The 15,498-nt window shown below is 45.4% G+C and overlaps 1 protein-coding gene across 2 annotated transcripts in view; it reads left to right on the plus strand.

The window, feature by feature from the left end:
• The window catches only part of Jcad (junctional cadherin 5 associated), a 103,294-nt gene extending 98,582 nt beyond the window's left edge, over positions 1 to 4,712 (plus strand). For both annotated transcript variants that reach the window (XM_008850526.2, XM_008850525.3), the window contains exon 4: positions 1,931 to 4,712. In XM_008850526.2, coding sequence (XP_008848748.1) covers positions 1,931 to 1,965 — 35 coding nt within the window. In that variant the 3' untranslated portion in view covers positions 1,966 to 4,712. The remainder of the gene's footprint in view (positions 1 to 1,930) is intronic.
• Positions 4,713 to 15,498: the final 10,786 nt, after the last annotated feature.

The raw sequence follows: 15,498 nt of genomic DNA on the forward strand, positions 1-15,498 counted from the left end.
CGCCACCACGCCTGGCCCTTCCCAATTTTTTAAAGTCATCTTTAGCACTGTGGTAAGCTTTTTCTTTTTCTCTATTTTACTAAGGTATCCATAGAAAGTGTGCATCTTTAAGATGCACTTAGGTTTCAGTGAGCACATTGTAAGATGAGTGCCTCAGTCAAGCTAGTTAACACGTGCATCAGGTAACAGCATTCCTGCAGATTTCAGGTGTATACATGCATTGTGAACTAGTCACTCTAATCTGGAAACCACCTTCTTTTTTTAACATTATTTTTAAATTTTTTTTATTTTTATTTTATGTGTATGAATGTATTGCCTGCATGTATGTAAGTGTGCCTGTGTCATGCAGTGCCCACAGAGTCAGAAGAAGGTGTTAGATTCCTCTGGAACTGGAGTTGTGGATGGTTGTTAGCCACCATGTGGGTGCTGGGAACCAAACCTGGGTTCTCTACAAGAGCAGCCATTGTCTTTACTGCTGAGCCATCTCTCCAGCCGTAGAAACCACCTTCTATTCTTGTTACTACAAGTGTAACTTTAAAAAAATTCTATGTATACATAAGATATGTAATGATTTGCTTTCTGTGCCAGGCCACTGTCTCTTACTACAATGTCCCCAAGGTTCACATGTGTCATAATGACAGGATTCCCTCCTTTTTAGAGGCTGAATAGTGTTCCATTGTGTGTATATTTGTATATAGACAGATATTTTCCTTATTCATTCATCTCTTGATGGCCACTTGGGTTTTTCTTACCCCTTGGCAGTTATGAACAGTGTGCTGAGCATGGATATGCAGATATCTTTGACATGTTGATTTTCTCTCCCACTACTGAGATTGCTGGATTATATGATAGTTCTAATTTTATTTACATTTTTGAGGACTCTATAGTGTTTTAATGGCTGTACCATGTTCTAATTTTCTTGACCATTTTCCCTTAATCTAGGAAAACTTTGAACTGCTAAGGCAGGAAGCTCTGGTTTCAGGGACGATACAAGCTTCCAGGGCACCAAGACAGCCCAGTAGCACCTACCTTCCATATCACTGGCAGTTTGAGATTATTGCCCCTTTCCGCATATGGTCACCAGGGCTCAGTTTGGAATTCTTCCAGTGATGGTTGTAGAATGGGTCAGTGTAGCATGAGAAAATTCCAGAAGTTGTGCTGACAGGCGACCTCCAGCCCTGGGCCTGCCTGCTGGCTGGTGACAGCCAGAAGCAGGAAGCCTTTCCCTGCTGTCCATGCAGTCTGGGTTTCAGCTTTCCCAAGCCTTGAAGGGGCAGAATCTGTTCAAAAAGAAGCTTTCATTATAGTTGGAGGGGAGAACAAGGTCTTGAGTTCAGATCCCTAAAACTAACGTAAAAGAAAATAGAGACAAGGCTGAAGAGACGGTTCAGTGGTTAAGAACATCACTGCTCTAGCAGAAGACCCAGGTTCAGCTCCCAGCACCCACATGGCAGCTAACAACCACCCCTAACTCCAGTTCTGGGGATCTGATACCCTCTTCTGGCCTCCACAGGCATTGTATACACACAGTGCACTTACATACATTCAGGCAAAACACTTATAAAATAAAAATAAATATTTTTAAAGAAGAAACAAAGTGCACACACACATGCACGCACACACACACATACACACACACACACACACACACACACAAGCAACACAACCCTCCTCAGCATTAGCCAAGGTTAACAAACTTTGCATTTATAATGATTATAGGACCCACCAAAACACTAAACAACTCATGTTTTCCCATCTGTCTTTGGTAACGACCATGCTTTTCAACCATAGTTTTTTACTTCTCGGTGAAACAACTTTGCTGAAATGTCAAAAAAAATCAATTTTCTATACTTGTGGGTTTTGCTCTGAGGAACAAAGAGGAAACACAGGTGTTGAATGTACCTCTGATCTGCCTTCCTTCTTGTTTCAGATTCATATGATCCCAGCCGAGTGGAGCGGGTGTGATGGATGCTGGTGAGCCCCCACCACCTTTGCCAATGGGGTGTTCTCTGGTCAATCCTCCTCTCTGGCCCTGGCAGAAGCTAGAAGCTGGTGGTTTTCAGTATGCTGATTCCTCCTTTGCCACCAGTAGGAAACTTACCGTCCCTCCAGAATTGCTTGTGGAGATAAAGCAATAGTCTGCTGAAACCATCTGTTTTTATAGCATGAATATCTAATGCCCATATTTAGAAGAATTTCCACATAAATTCCTCTTCATGGTGGATTAGGCCAAGCTGATAAATATTTCCATTTTAATCTGGTTTTTATGTGAATTTTAAATATGGAAGATGGGTAGATTTTGATGGGGCAGTGATACCATCCATTCCCTGTTGCATCTCCCCCTGGGCCCATGCTCATGTTTGGGAGTGTGGTCTAGGCCTCTGCCTGGTTTTGGGCCCTTGCAGTTTAAGGGAAATGTGAATGAATATATGTGTCACTTTCTATCAACTTGGCCTTCCACTGCTGGGAGTAACTTATAAGTAACTTGTCATCAGAAAATCAAAGCAATATCTTCATGTTCCTAGAAGGTAACATTCGTACTGTAATATACTAAAGAGATGATTTATCTGGCATTGAAGTACTCTGCAAATGTGCCACTGTCTGCTTTGCACTCAGTATTACCTAGGTTTTATTTTCTCTGTGGATGTTTAGAAATTCTTTATATGAAAGATAATTCCTGGTTTAAAATAGACCATGTTAACAAAGTAACTATATTTCTTTTTATAAAATTGCTATTTTTCTATGATGTAAACAATTCTTAGGTGGCAGATTTTTAAGGAAGTACTATTTTATTTAAAAGTCTATCCCTGTGTGTGAGAAAGACCCAAGAGGGCCCTCCCTGGCTTTAAAGCCTTTTTCCCTAACTGGTACTCAACTCAGCCCTTTTAACCCATTTCACAAAGCATCAATGTAGACCAACCACAGGTTCATTAACTTTCACAAAGATTTTTTTTTCTACAAATGAAGCGATAAGGTTATATATGAAAACAACCCTCTCAAAATCAGCCAGCATATCCATGGTTATTTTGTGGCCATGTCAACTAGAATTAACCAAAAACCATAGTTTCATTTTTGTACAGTGGGGATCTGCTCCCCCCCAAGAAACTTCCCTCCTGCAAAAGCTCCTTTAAAGAAAGAAATATTTTTTTCTAGAATGATCCTGAATTCATCTTGCATATTTTTAAAAATGCTTGGAAACAGTATATATATGGCATTATACATGTGTGTAGATTCCATTACATACATATTATGAGGCCTCTGCATTCTGCTGTATTGAATATTGCATTAGCCTGCACAGTTTATGCATTTTTAGGCATTTGGCCCTCCTTTCTGAGTACAGTATTGCTGTTAGCTGACATTTTCTAAACGGCTTCTTCCCTTCTTCCCTTCCTCCCTGCCCCTCCCTTCTCTTCTTTCCCCTCTTACTGTTTTTCCTTCTCTTGCTGTATTAATTTTTTTGAGAGCTTTAACTAATCTATCTTCAGACTTGTCAGATGCCTCCAGTGTGAACCCATGACTGCTCTGTCCTTTGCCCCTAAGCTAATGAACTGGGCTTTCACGGCCCCTTCACACCTATACCATATGGCTTTATTTCCCCTAACTCACATATTTTGACTGGACTAAAAAGAATCCAAGTAGTCCTGGCATAGTCTCAAGCGCACACACCTGCAATCTTGGTTCACACCTGTTCCTCCCACCCATCTTCATCCAAAGCTTGGGTAAGGGTATGGGCTGCAGGTCACTGGGGCTAGTCGGTGCTTGCTTATGATGTTGAATTGTCTGCTAGGACTAAGTGAAGGCTGATCCACTTGCTGGGCTCTGTGGAGCTTTACTTCCCTCTGTAAAAGAAAATGAAAGAGGCTGTATGCATGTGAACACATGCACACACCAGTGCGTGCCTGTGGACCTGTGTGTGCCTTGGCTCTGTGCTGAATTCCTCTCAGATAACTTGATACCATCTAAAGCTTCTTTAGTAAAAAGAATTAAAATTCAGCTTATTAAGGAAAAAAGGACACTGGAGAAAAAAAAATATTGTGCCTTACGTGTCTCAGTCTGAAACAGTGTTCTTTTTGTCTCGTTCTGAATCACATCGCACCTTCCTGCAGCGATTCGGTCAAAATAACAGATATTTATGCTCTAAACCTAACTTTTCTGGATTCAAGCCTGTACATAAATCTTTTAGAAGGAAATGGTGACCTTAACATTAGTAACTTGAAAATTCAGTTCCTTAACTTTTTCATACTCTGAGGTAGTATGTATCTGATCGTTTCCCAAGGTTTTGAGTTTAATACTAATTGTCTTTCCTCATGGCTGCTTCTCACATGCCCACAACTGTTGCTAAAAAAAGTTTCCATAATTCTGTGTTTGCCATTGTTTTGGTTTTTTTTTTCTCATTATACATGATATTGGTGTTTAATAATTTGGAACTTGTAAAATTAAAAGTTCCAATTTTGAGCATTTGAACTAAAAATTGTTCAAGGAAATGTACAGGAAGAGTACTTGTTTTGTTTCTGGACTTGCACAAGGAATGGGGAAATGGTGGTCACTGACTCCAGCTGCCTCTCTGAGGAAAATTTCTGAAAACCAAGGGTCTGTTACTATTTTCAACCTTATGTTTCTGTAAGCGCCCCCAAACTGTCTAAAGTTACCTTCAGAATTATTACGGTAATTATAACTACTTGGATTTCCTTTATTAAAAGCCCCTGAATGCAGATTTCTTCTTTAATATTCCATTCCTTTGCTGGGACTGGAGATCCTGGTCCTGATTCATGTTGAAATTCCAGAGAACTGCTGTTGCATTTGACTGTGGGTGAAGGGCTGCCATTCATGGAAGTTCAAATGTTTAGCAAAATGGCTCTGAAACCACACTGACCTGTTTTCACAGTGGCAATGACTGACCCAGACTATCCCGGTTTAGAGCCTCCAAGGAAAGCACGTGAACCTGCCTGCCTCCCAGGTTCATGCAGAAGGGGCCAGGAGGACTAACAGTAACTCACTCTGCCATCCTGTGGCTCCCCAAGAGATTGTACTGGCCTGTTCTGACTTTTTGGGTTGGTTTAAAATGATTGGATAAATACCTTTGTCAGCTTAACACCTCCAAAATGACCAGGCCAACAGAATGCTGTTAGTACTTGAGCTTAGAGAAAGAAGTACTTCCTATTTCCAAAGTCTTGTGAGCAGTTGTTAGTGTTAGGGTACACCATCCTGAGGGACCTCACTGTGCTACCCTGTGCAGCTGAAGAGTTGGGGTGATGGTGGGAGTGGGTGCTGAGGTAGCCACAGGCCTGGGGACTGTTTAATTCTTGCTTCGCTTTTGACTACACATTCTGTACATCTGTGTGTGGCAGGAGGGTTGCCACTCAGGACAGGATCTAAGAGACACATTCCAAGTGACCTTTTAAGTGCTAACATGGTGGGAGGTCCTCGTCGACTCTGGGACCCACCATTCCAAGAAGGGGGAAGTGGTCACATACCACCAAAGGAAGACTATAGTCGTTCCCAGACTCTGTGTTCTATTGAAAAGAAGAATGATGTGGTCAAGTCTATAAATTCAGACCGCAGCCCCTTGAAGCGGGCTGGAAGGTCTGCCTGCCCACCAGATCAACTCCGGATTCAGCAGCATTGTGAGGAGGCAGCTGGAAGTCCTGCCCATTCCTGGCTCGACTTTGAGCACCCCTGTCACAGCTGGAATTATTAACGCAGAGGAGAACAGGGAGGTGTTTGTTGTGGGGCTGCTGCCCACCGTCCCAAAGGCAAAGCAGGACTGCTCAGCCGTTTGGCTGCAAGCCGGCCAGGGGTGTGGAGGAGGCCTTCCTACAGAGGAGCGAGGCCTGCCTGGTGCCGTAGGAGCAGATCAGCTTCTGCTTCCCTGTACCGACCCCTGCAGCAGAGTCCAGGTGTGTGACACCGAGCAAGAAGGAGACCAAGGCAAGTTCAAGATCAGAGGCAGGATTCACCAAACCATGTGTGAGAGCCAGGGAACGCTGTGACCTCCAGATGATAAAAATTAGCAAATTCCTCCCCACAGTTACCAGTTGCTACTCCAACCCATGCTGAGGGCTGTCAGGCAAGCTAAGCGATTCAAAAAAAATCATAAAATTTGGTGATAACCAGGCCTGTAACTCCACTGAAACCTTGTATCTGTTCAGTCTTTCACTGAGCATCTTTGGTACTTTGGACAAGTCCTTAGAAAGGATCCCTGGAGACTGCCCCTGTGGTCACCTCCAGATGAGGCCGTATAGGAGACCCTGAGCGATGGGAGGTGAATGTGGGCAAGGAATGACCACACAGAGTAAGGCAGAAGCACATCAGAATAGCAGGTGAGCTGGAGGTCTCCCTTGGCGTGTTTCCCCACACAGTATCGGTGCCCTCACTGTCTCAGATAGGTGACTAGTCTGTGCTTAACCTGCGCTCCAGATAACAGCTTTGCAAAACTACCTATGTTCACCATCAGGCTGTGGGGCAGGAGCTGCCTGGACAAACAGAGAGCAGCTGAGGTTGTGGGCACCACAAGGACAGGTGGCCTGAAGCATCATCACTATGGCTCTTCACCAGAACTTCCTGGGGGTAGAAGGTCCTATATGAGTACCCCCTCCCCCAAGACTCACTGATGCAGTAGCCTAGAGACTGGGTGCAAATTTCCAGTCCATCATGGACCACTTGTAGCCTTGAGCCTGTCACTTCCTTTTCTAATTTTTAATTTTATGTGTATGAATGTTTTGCCTGCATGTATGTATTATGTGAACCCATGCATGCAATGCCCATGGAGGCCAGAAGAGAGCATCAGATCCCCTGTAAGTGGAGTTTGGGGTGGTTGTTAGCTACCATGTGAGCGCTGGGCACGGAACTGAGGTCCTCTGCAAGAGCAGCCAGTGCTGTTAACCACTGAGCCATCTCTCTAGCCCTGAGCCTCTTGCTTCCTAGCATTCTCCCTCATCTGCCTCTCCTGCGATGGATGAATCTAATATGTAGAAATGCCCTTGGCACACATGGTTGTCCAAAGTGTGGAGAATGAAGCTAAGCTTGGGAGTTGTAGAGAAAGTACTATTTAGGCAGCTTGCAGGCTGGTCTTTTAGGGAGCCTTCTTTTCCAACAGGACTTTCTGAAAGCAGGTAGAAGACTCCATGTCTCATCACACTCTTGAAGTGCTGTTGCTGCTCATCAGATAAGTAGACCAGGCTGCTGTTGCTGAGTTTTAAGAAATGGGGGCCGGAGATGGCTCAGTAAAGGGTATTGCCACTAAGCCTGATGACCTGAGTTCAGTCACTGGGACCTGCACCGTGTAAAAGGAGAGTTCTGACTTACACAAGTTGTCATCTGACCGTCACATGTACACCATGGCATATGGCACACATGTGCACACACTCAATAAATAAAATGTAGTATTAAAATTTTAAGAAGAAATTGGTCCTTCCAACTGGGGCTCCCTGCTTCTCCCATTGGCCTTCATTGTTCCCTCCTTCCTCCCTTGACTCCACATGTGGGGCTCAAGCTCAATTGTTTAGGGCCTTGTGGGCCATCTGAAATTTCAGACCACACTGACATGTGAGTTTTAAAGTAAGAATTTTTCCCCTACTTGCTTGATAATTGAATCCACATATTAAGGTACAAATGAAAAATCTGTCCACCAAATAACTGCTGTAAAAATTAAACCCTATGCCTAGGCTCTACCAATCCAGTCCTGGCCTGGGTCTGCCATTAACTTTCCTTGAACTTGGCCACCCACCCTGGTACGCTTTAATCCGTGAATGGAGCTGGGACTTGGATTAATATCTCTAGTTCTTTCCAGTTCTGAGATTGGATAACTAGTTTTTGGCAAGCCTGGAATTCCATAGGGACCCTTGCCCTGCCTGGGAGGCTGAGAGTCAGGAAGTTCTGGCTGGGTGGCCTGAAGCCCCCGGGCTTGCCAGAACAAGAGTCCTGCCTTCATTTCCCCACCAGGGTGGTCCTCTCCCCTCTCTGTAACTGCACCCACGAAGGACTGGTGATGCTGAATTCTGCCCACGTTTCTCTTCTGCTTGGGAGGGGCATGGGATGTTTACGAGCCTGGCTACAGCCTATATACCACAGTGTTCCGTGTCTCCTGTAGACGGCCTTTCTCGGAGTGTGGAGTGTGAGGTCTTTAAGAGATGCTTCCGTGAGACCTGCTAAGTCAGGCTTGCTTCTACCCCACAAGTGTCTCCTTCCTGGGTGGTCAGCCAGTAGGTCATAGGCTGCAAAACTGTCATTCATGGGGCTCTGGGGACAGCGTTCTGTGGGGGACAGTGCTGGCCCACAATCCAGTGGTCTCTGGTTTGGTTTTAGCAGGAGAGCCCTGCTGTGTTTTGAGTTCAAACAAAGCCCAGCCATTCCATTTGCTGTTTCTTTTCTTCACTCTCCCACTGTCCCGTGCTCCCTACACCTCAGCAGGTGCTTCTACCCAGCCCAGCCCCACCACAATATGCTGAGCTTAGGATAGCAGGGTGACCTTCTTTCGGTATTTAAAGTCAAATGCACAACATGAGGACAAGGGAAAGACAGGGAAGCGAACATCTGCTGTGCGCTGCTTATATTGTATGTGTTAATTGCTCTATCGGGAGATGTGAGCTACTTGTACACAGCTGGCAGCAGAGGAGATTCCATCCTGTTTCTACTGACACCAAGTCCATCCTAGTTATCTTAGCTTACTATACCCCAAGAACACGAGAGGAGTTCTGTCTGATCAGGAATTCCAAGTAGTGTTCTAACCATGCTGCATTCACAGCAAGGCTCATCTACAGCAAGGCTCAGGGGCAGCTGTCCATCCAGACAGTGGCTTAAACAGGAGAGCTTATCTCCTTCACCCTCTGAAGGAATATAGAAGCAAGAAGTCCAGGGCTGGAATGTCAACTCCAGAGTAATCAGGGTGCTTCCTATCATCCTCGTGTCTGTTCCAGAATCCTCATACCATAGCTATCCTGAAGGAACCACAAGGGGCAAGAAGGCTGACGTTTTTAGATAGCTGCTGAGACCCATATCCTCCCAGATGAATTTTCTAGAATTCCTACATTCTTCTATCCATATTCCGTTTATATGAAGTTAACTCCATGGTCATACTAACTTCCAGGGAGTCTGAGAACTATAGTCTGGTTATGTACCATTGTGGATTAAGTCAATATTTTGTTGCTAATAGAGTGGTCATAGGTATTACCTGGCATCCAGCAGCTTTTGAACTTTCCCTGGGGCAGATGGACGCTGACCAAATCAGTAGGGCAGAACAGCTTGTGTATCAGTTTCTGAGGAAAGCTGGTAAGACAGGACCCTCCCACCCAGGCTCATCAAACCGATCCAACTCATAGGACTGAACAGCTCGGAGACAGGAAACTTTCAAGAGTGTTTCATTCAAGTTGAGAAGCAACCGTGGGTGAAGGGGCCAGCCCTGAGCAGCTGCCACTGTGGTCCACAGGGGCTGGGGACGCAAACCTGCATGTGAAGGAAATGGCCTTGTCCAGTCGTTCTGTCTTGCTCTCCTAACAAGGGTTCATGGAGAGAGTGGATGGAAAAAGCAGGGAATCTAGGCGTCAAGTTCCTGGGTGGCAACCATAGACATTGCCTGCCCTTGTCCTGCCCTGTGGAGCTTCTATACCATCCACAGAGGCTACAGGCCCGGGGCTGTGTGCATCATGCCCCAGTGGTCTCAGGAAAAAACCCCTGGGGTGGATGGGGAGGGAGGACTGGGGGGAGCCTGGGGAATGGAAAGGCAGGTCCAGAGAATGCACCCATGAATTGAGCAACACAACCTTTCCAGAACCCTCCATGGATGTACATAAGGGCCTTCGTCTCTGCTATCATGCCCCACCCCACCCTACCCGATGGACTCACAACCTTGGAAATGCTGCTAGCCTGTGGTAACAGCCAGAAAAACTAAGCTCCACCCCCTCTTCCTACTTCCTGATTCCAGCTGGTCTACCACATGGCACAGGTTGCCACTTTCCCAGCTGTGGAGATTTTGCTCCTAGGAGGATGTTCTGCACCCCAGGAGCATTCTTCTTTAAAAGAGACTTCATGATTAAAGGCAAAAAACAGGTGGAAGCCACAAGAAGGCGTTTAAAGCTGCAGATTTGTGGTGGCAGCAATGGAAGTTAGCACAGTATTGAATATTCCGCAGGGTGTTGTTTATTCATGGAGGGTCTTCTAGGTGAGCCTCAAGCTGGGCCAGACAAGCACAGGGGATCAGACCAAAGGTGAGTGATGAATATGGCTCCTACATTTCAAAATGTCTAGAAAACATACTGTTATTTTATTTGCTTCATCCTAAAAATAAAGGAAAGGTCTGGCGGTCACTTTTCGCTACCATGACAAAATATCTGACAGTAACACTTTTGAGAGGAAAGTATCTCTTTGGGCTCATGGTTTTAGAATTTGTAGCCCTTGGTTGGCAACTTGTTCCTAGGCTCATTGCAAGTCCTGGTGGAGGGCATGGCAAAGGAAAGCTGCTCACCTATTGGCAACTAAGAAACAGAGAGCGGGGAAGGGGTCAAGGACAAGATACTCCTTTCAAAGACTAGAGAAATGGCTCAGCAGTTAAGAGCACTGGGGACCAGGATTCATTTCCCAGCACCCACAGGCAGCTAACAACTGTCCATAACTCCAGTTGGAGGAATCCATACCCTCTTCTGGCCTTTGTGGACACTGTATGCATGTGGTACACTTACATCCAGGCAAAACACTTAAACACAAAATATAAATAAATATATTTTTAAAAGATACACCTTTTAAAGTCACACCCTAATGACCCCCTTCCTTCAACCAGGCCACACCTCTAGTATCTATGAATCACCAATGGATTAATCTACTGATGAATTAGTGTCCTTATGATCCAACCTCTCAGCAGCCACCAGGCAAGAGCCAAGTCTTCAACACAGAAGCCCACTTTGGGGTGTGACAGGATAATGTCACCCGGGAGACAAACCTCTGCTTGTCTGTAAGGATTTATTTAGGTTAGGTTAAGTGAGATGAGAAGACTCACCCCGAATGTGGGCATGCCATTTCATAGCCTAGAATCCCTGATTGAAAGGAGGGGGTGGTGAGCCAAGCATCTTCATTCGTCTCTGCTTCCTGACTGCAGTTGCAATGTGACCTCACATTCCAGTGCCATGATACCCCGCCATGATGGACAGAACCCTCAAAAGGTGAGCCTCCTTCTCTTCCTCCTTTAAACAGAGCAAACCGTCCTCCCTTAAGTTGCTTCTCTCAGGTATTTTGTCACAGCAACAAGAAAAGTAGTAAAGGGGAGGACTTCGTATTCAAACCGTACCGACTCTGCATGCTTTCATCATTAGTGCATCCGAGTTTCAAGTAGAACAGTGAAAACGAAATGCACCATGTTGTAATGAGACTCAGTAATGGACTTGCTTTCTAGCCCACCGCCCCCATGGTCCCCCTACTGGGACAGTATGGTCCCAGTATCCAGGAATTCCCCTGTCATCTACACCAGCCTGGGGCCTCTAGTGCTGCAGTTCTTAAAAACCGGCCATCTCTCTAGTCTTTGAAAGGAGTATCTTGTCCTTTTGAGAGGAAAGTATCTCTTTGGGCTCATGGTTTTAGTCTATAGCCCTTGGTTGGCAGTGTATCCCCATGCCTGGAACATGTTAGCAAGAGAAGCTATGTATGCCAGAATTTGTTTGATGTGGAACCAGGACATTTCCATTTTAATTAGTATATATGTGATTTTGATGCAAGTAATCCTATTGAGGAAACTTCTAGAGTCTTTAGAAGCCGATCCAAAGGCCAGACAAACAGCTTTGTTCTCCCTTCATTGGTCAGAGTGACCATGTGTGCTGGTCAGTCAAGGTTGTTGGCCTTGCCTTCTGTTCCCCTTTGGGTCTCAGTTTTGCTCCTTGGGTTCTTCAGCAGCACCTGACTTGGCCAGGTGAGGTCAACAGCTCTGGGCCAGGCCAGACCTTCAAGGCACTATAAGGACTTCAATGGAGGTGCCATGTCATATCACACTCCCACCCCCCAGCAACATTGGCAAGAATGCTCTTGAATCCACAGGACTGCCAAATTTCAGGCACATACTGATAGAAGTTATCAACAACTGTTTTGAAACCAAGACACAAATGTTTAGGTGTTAAACCAAAGAGGGGCCCAGGTATACTGGGTCCATTTATTTTGGTAGAACAGGAAGTCAGCATCATTCAGAACAAGACAGGAAATGTAGTAGGCAAAGGGCTAGCAGGTATCCTTCAAGCCTGTGCTGTCACCTGAGACTGGTGGTGTAAAGCACAAGAGGTATGGCTCCTGGAGTCGGGACATTCGAAATCAAGGAGCTGACATCTGGCAACAACCTTCCTGCTGCTTCATCCCATGGCAGAAACACACAGGAAAGCAACCACAAAGAACACGTGCGTGAGAGGGGGAAAGGAAAGAGCCGGACTTGCCTTTCACCAGGAACACTCCTCAGCTGTAACCAACCCACCCTGACAATAACACCATTAATCCATTTGTGAAGGTGGAGGCTTCAGGACCTGTTACCTATCATCATCATCATCATCATCATCATCATCGTCACTTGGTAGTGCTGGGACCACACCCAGGTCCTCCGCACATGCCTGGCAAATACTCTACCGCTCAGCCACATCCCCAGCTGAACCTCTTTGGCCTCTCCACACTCCTGGGCTGGGGATTAAGTTTCCCACCAATGAGCTTTATGGGACACATTCAAACCACAGCAATGGTTAATTCTGCAGTTATGGCTACTTAGGTATGTCTGTAAGATTTATCTGGGATTCCGCCAGCCTCTTTTATTCTCTTTATTTTCACCATACTTTGGAAGGAACCCAGGGCCTTTTATGCATGCTAGGTAAGCACTCTAGTCACTAAGCTACATCCTCAGCCTCTATCTGCTTCTTCTAGAAGAAATAGTTATTTCATGAAAAAGGAAGAGAAAGAGTTAATAAAGAGAAATGTAAAGGACAGAGAACAGAGCCGGATCCTAATGGCTGTGAAAGGAAGGGTCACAAGTGTAAAGGGACTTGGGATTCTAAATGCCCAAGGGGACTGTGGGGGCGAGAGGCCCTTAGCCAGGCAGTCCAGTCAGCATTCAAGGAGGCGTGGGGGAGTGGGGTGAGCAAGTTCACATGCTGAGTATCACTGGCTTTCGGAGTCCACTCCTCCAACACAAACTTGACACACACATGGGCTGGGTGGATTGGTTAGAGAAGGGGCCCAAGAGTGGAGAAAGCCAGCAGAGCGTGCACAGCCCCTTAGCCCCCAACTCTCCTTCAAACTTGATCAGCTCTCTGAGAGAGCAGCAGGTGACTGCAGGAGCCCCTATTTCCTATAACAGTGGTCTACAGTTCTTTCGGTATGAGACATGACCTTTTAATATAGTTAGAGACTAAACCTAGCATTAGTTCACATGACTTCACTTGATAAGCCCATGTAAATCTTTGAGATCACAACATCTTCAGGATCTTTAGGAGATAAGGAAGTGGAGACAGGCCAGGGTAGCCTTGAACTTGCAATCCTCTTGCCTCACTTCCTGAGTCCTGCAATTACAGGTGTATACCACCAAGCCCAACCCCCCTTTATTCTCTTTTAATCCCCCTGTCTCCTTCCCCTTTCTTCTTCTACCCGACTAATTACCCCTCCTCTACTTTCATGCCCTTTTTCCACATATGAAGGAAAGCCTGTGGCAATTCTCTGAGTCTAACGTGTTTCAATTAATATGATAATCTCCATTTCAATCCGTCTTCCTGAAAACAACAGAAGTTTGTTCGTCTTTAAGGCTGAATAATACTCTACTGTGTATATACACCACATTTTCTTTATACATTCACCCACTGGTAGAACCTAACTAATTCCATGACCTGACTCCTGTGAATAGTGAACAAGGTAAAACTTTGTAAATAACTAGTTAGTAACGGCATTGTGGTGTATGCACTCTATAGCTACATCATAACCAAGAGACTGGCTTCCACCTTGCTCCTCAAAACCTCACACCAGCTTGCGTTGGAAGGAGGTCTTCTGATCCTGGACAGGCCTTCATCTTGAATGCAGCTTCCTGGAAGACCCCCAAACCACAACTCTCCAGGAACAATGCAGATGATAAATGTTCAATAAGCTTTGGGGGGGGGAGGCTTGTTTTAGCATTGTATTGTTTCCATATTGTGATATTTACATTATCAATTTTTGTGATATAGCAACAATTTTACATACATATATATATATATATAATAGAGTGTATGAAATTGGGTGGGGTAGTAAGGGAGAATGCAGATGAGGAGGGTTCCAAATATAATCAAAATATATGAAATTCACAAAAATTCACCCTGCTTTTAAAAGGTGAGAGATCTATGTAATAACAGAAACCAGGGTGCTCCAGTGTTCTTTTAAATTGCTGGGGTGGGGGGGGGTAAATTGTTTTTTTCACAAATAGAAAATGTATTTAGGATGCTTGACCTTGAACCTGAGAAAGTTAGAAAACAAAAGGAAAACTTGTAGCTACTGTTGAGAAATATCAAGACTAGGGTCACAGGGGATCTTCCCCACTGCCTCTTTCTATCTCTTTCTCTCTTTCCCCCCCTCACCATCCCTCCCTCCTTCTCTCTCTCACTTCTGTCTTCTCTCTCTGGAACCCAGACCCCTGTGCTAGGCAAGCACTCTACCACTGAACCACCTCCCCGACGCACTGAAGACCATGAGCTTTGATGGCTCCGTCATTCTCTCATGAGAATCTCATCATTCTCAACCACCCTTTTCATCTTGAACTATGGAAGAACAAATAGAAGCTTTAGAGGGGTGAGCTCTATTAGGGAAGAGGCTTTCGGTGCATGAGCTCTGTTGGAACTCTACATTTGGTCCTGGCAACACTGAGCTGCACAGTTCACACCAAACTTTTATAGTGGTTATCTCTTCTACAAAGGCCTGTGGCAGATTTCCTGGCAGAGCCACAGTTGCACTCCTATCCTATCTGGGTCAGCTCCATCCCATACGTATGAGGTTGTACACCAAGGAAAAGCCAAACTTTGCTGCATCGCTCCTTTTACAGTAGACCCTCTTTAAAAAAGTATATAACATTTTCATTCTTTGAGAACATCATACAATGCACTTTCACCCTAACTCTCAGATCCATCTTCACCTCTCCACCCCTGAAACTTCATGTTCTCTCTTTTTAAACATGACCCCACTGAGTTCAACTTGTGCTACCCATATACTCCTGGGTCTGGAGCCATCCACTAGAGACTGGTGAACCTACCAGAGGCCACATCCCTAAAGAAAACTGACTTTCCCTTCCCAAGAAACCATCAACTGTCCATAGCTCCTCAGCTAGGGATAGGGGCTCTATGCTGGAATGTTGACTGGCTTGATCTTGTGCACATCTTGTGCAGGCAACCACGGCTGCTGTGAGTTCATGAGTGCAGTGGTCCTGTCAGGTCCAGAAGATGCTGTTTTGGTCCAATCCTCCCTGACCTCTGACTTTCCAGCCCCTCTTCTGTAATGGTCCCTGAGCCTTTGGGGCAGGGGAGTGACACA

Source organism: Nannospalax galili, unplaced genomic scaffold (assembly GCF_000622305.1).
Source record: "Nannospalax galili isolate Female #2095 unplaced genomic scaffold, S.galili_v1.0 scaffold43, whole genome shotgun sequence".
In the NCBI taxonomy this organism is placed as follows: domain Eukaryota; kingdom Metazoa; phylum Chordata; class Mammalia; order Rodentia; family Spalacidae; genus Nannospalax; species Nannospalax galili.